Source organism: Epinephelus lanceolatus, chromosome 11, assembly GCF_041903045.1.
Source record: "Epinephelus lanceolatus isolate andai-2023 chromosome 11, ASM4190304v1, whole genome shotgun sequence".
NCBI lineage: Eukaryota > Metazoa > Chordata > Actinopteri > Perciformes > Serranidae > Epinephelus > Epinephelus lanceolatus.
The window spans coordinates 7,856,317-7,867,275 of record NC_135744.1 but is presented as its reverse complement, the minus strand read 5'-3'; the positions used below and the strand labels follow the sequence as shown (position 1 = coordinate 7,867,275).

The 10,959-nt window shown below is 37.9% G+C and overlaps 1 protein-coding gene across 1 annotated transcript; it reads right to left on the bottom strand.

Annotated features, from left to right (window-relative positions):
* Positions 1–3,394: 3,394 nt before the first annotated feature.
* On the bottom strand, positions 3,395–10,095 carry lim2.1 (lens intrinsic membrane protein 2.1). The gene is made up of 5 exons (XM_033651735.2): positions 9,951–10,095; positions 8,429–8,610; positions 5,229–5,378; positions 4,918–5,052; positions 3,395–3,615 (listed from the first exon to the last, which is right to left on the bottom strand). The coding sequence occupies exons 2-5, from the start codon at positions 8,601–8,603 to the stop codon at positions 3,554–3,556; spliced, it is 522 nt and encodes a 173-aa protein (XP_033507626.1). The 5' UTR covers positions 8,604–8,610; positions 9,951–10,095; the 3' UTR covers positions 3,395–3,553.
* Positions 10,096–10,959: the final 864 nt, after the last annotated feature.

The window sequence follows — 10,959 nt, the reverse complement described above, 5'->3', positions numbered from 1 at the left end:
ACCAAAATTACAACATTTATTATAGCCAGAAACCCTAAAAACAGATATTATCCAGCAGTTCTTGGATATATGTGTGGCAGATGCTTCCATCAGAAAAAGTATAACCGAATCTGAGCTTAAAATAGTGAAATTTTATCAAAATCACTTTATTCTAGCTACGTGTCTCATGTCAAATTTGGCCAAAAGTAAACCATTTGCATGACAAGAGTGAAAACCCGAGGCTTTTTTCAACTCCAGGATTTGGTCTTCATCTTTTCACTTTCATCTATCAAAGAGTGAGTTTTTAAAATCACATAACTAATTTACGGTGGAGGGAGGGTGGTGCATTTTCTGCATGCATTCTGCAAGTGCATTTCTCTCAGAGGGACTCAAGGAAAATATCTGTAGCCTCAGGAGGGTAAAAAACAAACAAACAAGCAAACAAAAAAACAACACCCCCTCCTCTGACAAATAAAGAACAGTCCCTTAGTTGCTGCGTCGGCCCCTCTCCATGGTGCTGAAAAATCCTTTTAGTGCAACTATGGTATTTTTGCTGTTTTACTTTTTTTGGAAGGGACATCTAATATTAATTTCAAGCCAGTATGCCTATTAGTGACTTAAAGAAAATATTTTATGACCTGTGGGGCCTATAACTGGTTGAAACATTTGAATATTCCTATTGTTCGTCTTTAGCACATTCTGTGGAGAGGTAAAGTGGCTTTTTGCTGGAGAAATATGTACCCGTGTGGAAAAAGAATTTATGGCATTTGACCAGTGACGGAATGTAACTAAGTACACTTACTAAGTGTACTTACTACTTACTACTTACTAAGTACTGTACTTAAATATAATTTTCAGGTTTTACTTTGGTTAAGTATTTCCATTTTCTGCTACTTTACAATTCTACTCCCCTACATCTTAGGGAGAAATATTTCTTTTGCTCCACTACATTTCTTTCATAACTTTAGCTACTCGCTACCTGCATAGGCATATTGATAATAAAACATACAAATCAGCAAATAAACTTGTTATCGCAGGTTAAACTACCCAGTAGTTTATAAAATAATTAAAATGTGCTCCATCAGCTGCAGCGCTCAAGTGATAAATACATTAATGCATCCATAATTATAATCCGATAATAAAATTATATATTTTTTTAAATCGGCCATTCTGCATAATGACTGCTTTTGCTTTTACTTACGCAAGTATATATTGATGCTAATACTTATGTATTCGTATTTAAGTACATTTTGAATGCAGAGTTTTTACTTGTAACAGAGTATTTCAACACTGTGGTACTGCAACTTTTACACAAGTAGAATATCTAAGTACCAACAGTGCATCTGTCGGTGTAATTGCTGCACTGCTCCCTGTACCTCATATCACTCGCTATACGGCTACACATTTGTAGGCTACGTTTATTTATTTGTGTATTTCATCTTTTCTAATATGATCCTATTTCTTACGGAATCACTGTGCTACTTCCGTAATATCCTGCAAGATGCATGAACCTGAGCGATTTAATTTATTTAAATTATTATACTCTATATTTCTATGATGGCTTTCTGTAGGCCTCAGTCAGCCATTCCGATGATGGACTTTGACATGAAACTTTAGATTGATTTATCCTCAAACTTGAACATGCGTCCACATAGTGTTTTTAATTGCCCGGGAAATTCACTCGGGTGACTTCTTCTCTTCCTTCATGTTAGTAGTTTTTGAATGAAGTGATGTAGCCTGTGTCACATGAGGATTGTTCTGCTACAGGTCTGTCTAGTAATTCCGCTCAAATTGGCTGTAATTGTCGGTATTAAAATCTGGGAGAGTACAAGTGCCGCTCCTGTGCCCATTTGCGAAAGAAAGCGGTGCCTATAATTTGTTGATATGGTGTTGTCATCACATTTCCAATCAGGCCGGTTAATGTGGAAGTGTCTTAATGCAGGCAGAATTCACGCTGCAATGCTATTAGGCAATTAAGGGAGATGTTAGAGCGGAAGTTGTAATCCTTGGGCTGGAGGACAGGATTTCCATTTGATCAGATGGAGGGAGAACAAATTAATTACTGGGAATCGGTTACGATGGAAAAGTGCTGTTCTGCTACATTAGTTTGCATAGGCTTGTGTTAAATGGACGCGTGCGCTCAAAATGTAAATTAGCAAAGCTGGGTGGTTGCAAATCAGACACCTTTTGGCATATGGGGGACTGTACATTAGCTCTACCTGAAGACGACTCAGTAACAACTCCTAAAGCTGCTGCTAGATGATGTCATTACATCATTCCTCTCTAAGATATTTATTGTGTCATTTATGTTTCCATCGAGGGAGTATTAGTCAGAAAAGTAATTCAAGACACTTACAATTATTATTATTTTTGTTGTCAAAACTATATTTTAAACAATAATTTCTTAGATTATTTTTATGTAAGGTGACGTTTAAGAATAGCAGCAGAAAAGGAAAGACCTTTCTAAAGACGTGGCCAAAGCAGATGGAGTTAACCCTGCTGCACCTGGCTGTGCGTCAATCCCTTTTATGGAGCGCACCAGGATAACAAGTTGCTTTTAGGGGAAAATTAGAAAGTAAATGAAACAAATGGTGATGAAATCGTCTTAAGGATCCGTTCTCGAGGTGCGGTTAAGCGGCTTTTTGTGGCCATTTCATTAAGTAAAAAATTTGAGCCGGTCAGACAGTGCGTCACTCCGTTAAGTGGCACGTTTGGATAAGAGGTTTGCAGCAGCGCACGGGTAATACTGGGCTTGTATTTTCAGAGCAGCCGTGTTGGTGATAGTGGACGGTAGAACAAACGAATAAAGGCATTAAGAGGAGGATATTTGAGGCGTACATAATCAATAGTACTAATCCATGGTAAATATGTCCACTACGTCATTTCTTTACCCCTATAGCTTTTCTATAATATAGAAATAGTTAAAGTTAGGAACAAGCTTCCTGGGTTTGTTCGGTTTATACCTCAGATCATTACTTTCTGATAACAAAATCATGGCTTATGGTATTTTATATCTTCAGTATATTATATTTTTTCCAATAATATTCCTCGAAAGTGTATCCACGTCAGTTGTATTCTCCAGAATTGCCAGGTAACACGTATACTGTGCAATCATGGATGAGCTATACATATGTCATTTGCTTTGTGTGGCTTTCATTTTCATTTTCAGTCTTCAGAAAAAGAAAGCTTGTTTTTTCTTTTAGACATCTAGACAGTCTGTTTTTATTTTAAAACAACTCTCTATGGTTATGGACACTTATTTAAAGCTAAGGTCAGGGAGCACGAATGGGGCACTCTCTTAGTGCCACAGAGCCAGATGGCCAGCCTCTAAAAACGCTCTCAGACACACAAAAAAAGAAGGGAAAGGAAGGAAGAGATTAAATTGTGCACAGTGCCTGTGGATGAAAATAAAGAGTCACATTCTCCCCAGTCTTTTTTATTGAAATCATTTAAACTTTGAGGATTCATGTTCCAGATGTAAGCTCTGCACTGATGGTGAGAATCTCCACGCAGCCTCGATGCAGCTCTCATGATCATACTCCATGGCTCATGTCTGGATGATGGTCTGAATCTTCTAATGAGAGTTAGCACCCCTGGGGCATTCATGCATCCGATAGGCACACAAATAGAATATACCTGAGAAGAAAGGTAGAGGGTAGGTCTTAGTTTGCCACCAGCAAATATAAATGACATGTATCTTAAAATGATATATTTCAATTTACATTAGATAAAAGGAGAACCATTGTGTGTGATTTTGTGGGAGCATCCATGCTTATGTTTAACACATATAACTTGCAGTGTTATATTTGTTGTTAATTGACACAATATGCACAACTGGTCTATGTGTGATTTCTGTTATCTTAATTCAACAGAAGTACAAGAAACCAGTGGGGAAATTTTATTTTGGGGGCATGTTCAGTGAAAACTTGATAAACTGTCTTTTTATGTAATTCTGAGGCAAACAACTCTAAACAATTCAGGCACATATTTAACGTCCTTTGCTATTCCATTTCTATTGTAGTGCATACAAAATCTATACAGTTAACACAATAAATGTGCTGTTTATTTGATAGCCAACTGATGCATGCAAATTAGAAAAAAACAATACTCTTGAAATAAATGTGTATCATGGTATTGTTGTTTTCCACCTTTACTTATTAGCTATCATAACTCTACTAGTGTGTAATTTTGCCGATATTTTCAGTCTCAGCCAAACAGTGTCACATCCTGGTATTTTCAGCATATGGATGCTGTTTACCTCTGAACCATTTTCATATTCAGTATAGTGAAAGGCCTGCTGAACAGCAGGTACTGCACAGCGTGGTGGAGGATTCAGAGATGAGCACTTACTACAAGCATCACTTACTGATAATGTCACATCATTGATTCAGCTGCTTGACTATGGGTTGACCCGTGTATGGTTTGACTGTTTTGTGCTTAGGAAGTGAGTTGTCACGTTGTGTTATATCAGATAGTCTCTGTAGTTTTCGTTTTCTTTATTACACATAGTACATGCAGTATGAAAACCATTAGCCAGGCATGCAGGTAGAAGTTGAGGCCCTTGGCAATATGAGGAGGTGAATACAGTTTTATCTTCTATACTACATTTGAATTTTCAAAAGGTACAGTACTACATGATATAATGTAAAATAATCTTAAATCTTAAAAGTAGTTTGAGCCTGTTGCTTGCCATGACTTCATAAATAAGTTCTCCAAGCAGTGATTTTATCGACACCTTACTGAGTGCAGTGGTTGCTTATCCAAGAACTCACTCAAGGCTTTATCTTGGAAAGAAGTTACCATTTAGAAGAAAATGATCACAGCACACCGTCCCTGAACACACCATGAGTGGAACCCTGATGAATCAAAGAATTTGATGGCACCTCTGTGAAAGAGAGGAAACCTAATGTAGTTTGATTTGTTGGGTTGCATAGTTACCTGAAAAGAAGGTGAGCACCACTGACACCCAGCCAATGATATAGGACCAGGAGAACCTCCAGTTTCCATAGCGTTTCCCATAGTAGTTAATAGTCACACCAGTGTACACTGCCATTGCTAGAAACACTAAAAAGCCTGGGCAGAAAAAAAATACATAAATTGAGGAAAAGAAAATATAAAGAATTTTTTTACACTTTTTTAAAAAAAATTGACTTTTTAAAAAAATTCTGAATTTGATTAAGGTCAAATCAAATGCAAATTACAGCTCAAACTAAACCAACAAAAAAACAATACAATTGAGTTGAACTTACATGAGATGAAAAACAATATGCCTGCAGCAAAGGTTTTGTCAAACCTGTCGAAGGAGGAGTAATGGATGAAGGCCATAATGCCAATGATGATGCCAATGAAACAGGCCAAAAGAGAGAGGATCATGAGGGCACGAGTGGCGTCTAAGTGGGCTGTGGACAGGGTCAAATGTCAAAAGGAGTCACCGGTGGGGTCATTGCAAGTCATCAGAAGTGAATGAACAGAGATGTGACCCAGGTCAGGTCGTGTTAACAAGCCAATATGATGAAGAATGGTAAACATAAAAAGAAATAGACCAATTTTGTTAATAACATCAATGTCAGGTGGAAATCCCAATTTACACAGCAAATCTTCAATAGAAGCATTCAAACACATAACACAACTATGTAGACAGATAATATTATGTATTTTTTCCCACAGTAAATAAAGTATAATCATAACCAAAATATTACCACCACCATAAACGTTTTTTAAATATCAAAATATCATAGCATTTTACTTCTGATTAAAGGTCTCACATTGTGCTCATTTTCAGGTTCATACTTGTATTTTGGTGTTGTACTAGAACTTGTTTACATGCTGCAGTATAAAAAAAACAGTTTAATTTTTTTATACTGCCTGCCTGAATATATCCATATTCACCCTCTGTCTGAAATGCCTCATTTCTGTGCCTGTCCCTTTAAGACTCCCTCTGGAAAAAGCCCAGTCTGCTCTGATTGGTCAGTGTTTTCAGGTCTTGGCATCTCTCCACTGTCATTTCAGCTGAGGAATGACTGTACCGGCTTTTTCAACCTTTATAAACTGTTTCTTTGCTGCTCTGTGGCTAGGGCAACAGCTTTGATCCCTGTTTACTTCCTGTCAACTACCATGGAAAATATAAAAGAAGGTAAGGATATGACATCAGTAACGGCACTGCAATTTTCATTGGAGCCAGACTTTGTGCCACTTCTATTGGAGTCAAAGGGGCAGGCACAGCAAATCACACTATAACCCATCATATCTAATGTTGTTTTAACTTTGACTGAAAAATAAAAAAAGACACACATTACGTGATGCGGATTTTTTTTTTTAATCTAAATGTGTTTACTTTACTTGTAAGTTGTATCAGCTGCATTATAAGCCGCTGTTGGATCCAAGATAGCTAACGCTACCTGCTATTAGCAGGTACATGTATTTGGTTATCAATAGCTAACTAAACTTTAAACAGTCAGTGATATTTGATAATATTTAGGAGTGCTAATGTTAGATAGTGATTCCCATAATTGCCAGGAGGTGGCACTAATCGACAAGTTATTATAAATCATCATTTCCATCACTTACAGTACTTGTTACTTTGTTTGTCAATTAAGTTAGTATTTGCACTTTTTTTAGGTAATGTTAGCTAACTATTGAGTTGCTCTACATTGATTTTAAGCGTAAATGTCAGTAAGCAATAATCCTGGGGAAGGTGTTAAAGAAACAGAGAGCTGCGGGGTTGGTGAATGATAGCAAATGTTACAGCCTCTCTAGCTTAATCACTCATGACCTATATGTGTGCTACCTAATCAAAGTTAGATGACCAACATTAGTAAGAATGTAAATCCGTCAAGTCCTAGTTTTAACAGTGATAACAGGTCAGACCTGCCCAGTTTGGTCATGTATCATGATGTAACGTTGGCTATCTTGGACCAAACAGGGGCTTGAGACAGATCTGTGACCTGTTTGGAGACCAATAACAAGAAAAACAAACAAGCGTAACCTGCCCCATTGACTCCAATAGAAGTGGCACCAAGCTCCAAAGCAAAATTTGAATGTTTTAATTGACCTCCTACTTTTCTTTCTTTCCTTCTTTTATAGTTGCCTTGTCAGCTTTTGCATTAACAAACCTTTCAATTCAACAGGAAATTCAAGGGGACCAAGTTAAAGTGTTTATGTTGTCAAGTTTGAAAAAGTCTATATAGACCTAATCACAATGTTTATTTACAGTAGCTTATGGGTAGAAAACCCCAGCGTCACGTATATAAAATCAGAGGTCACCGAGCAGATGGTCCTGCCTCAGATGGTTAGATTTCAGCTACCAAAAAAAAAATTATTAGAAATAATATTTTCACTGGTTTACCTTGCTGTCAGAGTTAGCAGTTAGCAGAACACTCAGTTGCTGTTTTTCCACTGCCTTGATTGGTTAGTGTGTAAGATAAAGCACAGCAAATATTCAGATATAGCATACACTTAAACTGATAATGATTTTTAGGTGGTTAAAATACATTTTGCTGGGGCCCTGTCCACAGCTTCCATGCCAGTAGATTTACTTTATCAAAGATGATAGCAAAACAGCAAAGTTCATAAAACAGCAGTAATGCCTGATAGGTCAGGCCGCTATGTTTAACCATATATTTTCGTTACACTTCCAGATGAAAATGACAACAGAAATCAACAAGTCTGCTGATTTTACGTATCTGTAAAATTGAAATCAATCACCAGTTGTCTTCCCTGAAGTGAATGTCGTTAGCATGAAGTCACAGTGATTTGGGCTATTGTATAGTTGGGACATCACAAGTTCATGGAAGTCCTAACAGCTCATTTAAAGGCACAGTTTCTGAATACGGACTCTGTGTTTCTCTCTATGCACTGAGCGTTTTGATACTTTCTCAGTATTTATGCATTCAGATTTTTTAGGCTATAATATGGGACCTTTGAACAAATGTACACATTCTCTGTGTAAGTCACACTGAAATGCAGTGGTGGTTTGAAAATGTTATGTGTTTGTGAAAGTCACAATTTTCTCTAACATAAGACTGAAGTCTAGTAATAAAAAAAGAGAGATAAGACAGAGGCTACCTAACATTATGAAACCTATATGTTACTGATCCCAGTTCAGTTTAACTCTAGCGAGTTAGCTCAGCTGCACATCCAATTTCAAAATATTAGGGAGATTAGAACATATATTAGAACATGTTGCTGTCCACATAGTAAACTTATTTAATAGCATGCTGAATGTTTGACACAGCTGTCTCTGAAGAAATACAATTCTAATTGTAAATTATACACAAATAAAATGGCTTATCAAGGCTTATAACACTTTAAAAAAGTTGAATCTTTGGATCCACCCGATGAGCTTTACCTCAGCCAATAAAATGATTTCTGCCTCTAGAATGGCTCCATCTTTCAGAAGAAGAGCAAACAGGAAGTTAGTAGTTTCCCAGCCATCTACATCTACACTTACCGATGCTGTCATTGTGTGGGAAGCATTTCCCAGGCATACAGTAGCGCCACAGGCCCTGGTGCATGTAGTTGCTGGACTGCCGATACTGCATCCAGTAATCGGTTGCTGTGGAAACGATCAGGAGGATGTTCCCCACGCCTGCACAGAACAAACCTCCACCCATAAAGCTGTACATCCTGCACCTGCAGACACACAGGCACATACAGAGGAACAGAAGGTCACTTAGCATCAGTGGTCAGTGGCAGGGCCCCCTCCTCTCTCCACCTCACACACACACACACACACACACTCACACACACTTCAGGGAGAGAGGGTCTAAATGTCAGTAATTGCATTATAATGAACATATTATTTCCAATGGATTGAGCTGTGGGGTTGCCTGTGTGTGTATGCTCCACTTTGTTCTCTAGGAGATCAGCCCCTGAAGATGGGCTTTACATACACCCCCATCCCCAGTGCAGACACACACACACACACACACACACACACGCACACACATCCAGCCTGTGTGGAGTGCAGCGATGCTTTGATACTTGATACATCTATTGCCCATTGTTCCACCTGGATGCAATATCCTGCAGCCATCCTCTCTGTCTCATTGAGAGTTGTCATGGATGTTTTTTTTGGGAGGGAAAGCATGATAGATAGATATATCTTGTTATGTCTGAAACCTGAACGGGATGCTCGTTGAAGAGCTCTGTGTATTCATTGAAGAGCTCTGTATTTTCGCAGGATCACATTCCCCTCTGAGCAGCCTCTCCGGCAAGTCCCAGCAGCTGCCTTGGTTGAAACCAGAAAATTGTCTCAGACTGTCAGTGTAATGTGGCAATATAGAAAATTCTAATCATTTTATTTAATAATCAGTAAGCCAATTGGCTTTAATGATTTTTTAAGAAATTATTTTCTTCCAAGCCAGGATAAAACAGCTACATAAATTTTCTTTTCGTTTGGAGAGCGGCCTTGATTGTGACTGGCACTGACCTCAAGGCTGACGATTTCCTCTCAATCACATCACTCAACCTTTTCCCCTGAAATTCTCCAACTCTCACTGTAAAATACCTGAGAAAACTGACCCGACAAGATAGAGAGAATAAGAATAAGATTTACATTTATCCTTAGCCTCTAGAGCAGACTGGGTTTTAATGTTTTTTCATTCACTGCATCTCCAGTTTCACAAACACATAAGCCATCCTTATCTGTATCTATTTGGCTGCAGAGTGTAAACCTTTGTCTCCATGGAACTGATTATATATATATATATATATATATATATGTGTGTGTGTGTGTGTGTGTGTGTGTGTGTGTAGATATATAGAGACATTTTAAAATACACTAAAGTGAGACAAAAACTGGTCGGTCAATTTTACAGCAATGACTAATATCTGAAACTTTCTCTGATGAGCTCATAGAGCTGCAGCTGTGTCTCCACGAGGAGAAAATAGCATGAAGAAATAAAAACTAATAAAAACACATTACTAAATGAACACCAACAGTTATCAGACAAAATTCCATGTTATCTTACCTTAATCAACCCCTTTTATGAAGACGTTTATGAGGACAGGGTTACCTGACAAAATACAACAAGATCCTATAATGCCAAGACAGGCGGATTTCCAGCAGGCTAATAGCACTAGCGCTTGACGGGGTGAATAGGGAGAAACTGGGGCTACAACAAACACATCACTGAGACAATAGGCCAGGCCGACCGCTGGCCAATCAGCACCCACCAGTTTTGTGGTTTGGGAATCTGCTGAAAAAACAGAAATGGCCAAAGCTTGGCAAGCTGAAGTAATACTGATGACTTCATGGTTTTGATTGAAAGTGGAGGGCTGAACTGGCTTTAGTGGAGGGCAAGCCAGGCATTAAATTAGAGTCTTTGGCTGTGCGGCTTCTGATTTTGGTCTAATTTTAAAAGCAAACATCGTCAAACTGTTTAAAAAAATCTTAAGAACTCTTAATATACCTGTAAATTTTAAACTTTTTCACGAAATAAATTAAGGGGTTTTGTAAATTTGTTCTAATGATTTTTAGTTTGCTTTGTGGTGAGAAATATTACCACATACACTGTGTGCATGAGTCATTAGGTACACCTAATGTTTCCATCAAGTCCACCAATCTAGAAGAAAAACATATTTGTAATGATTTTCCTGAAACTGACTTCAGTCTATAAGAATCACAAAGGAGGTGATCCATATTGAGAAGCAGACAAATTTGAGAGGCAATTTAAACCTTTGAGACAGCAGATATGTTGACTGTGTATCAGCCTCATGCCGCAAAATATGTCATCTGTGCAGCGTAAAGGCAGTGCTTTGAGCACAGTGTGCCTGTGAGCTAGATATCTCACAAGATGATTCAAACTGACCACAATCAACAACTGCATACTTGTGTGTTTTATTGTTTTACTGTAGTTTCAGTCATAGCAAACATCTACCAATTTCCAGTAAGCCTGTGTTGAGTTTTTAAAACTTTCCTAAGCACCATTTGATTTCTTTTACTTCTGATTTTCAATTGGTTGAGATGACCATCTCACA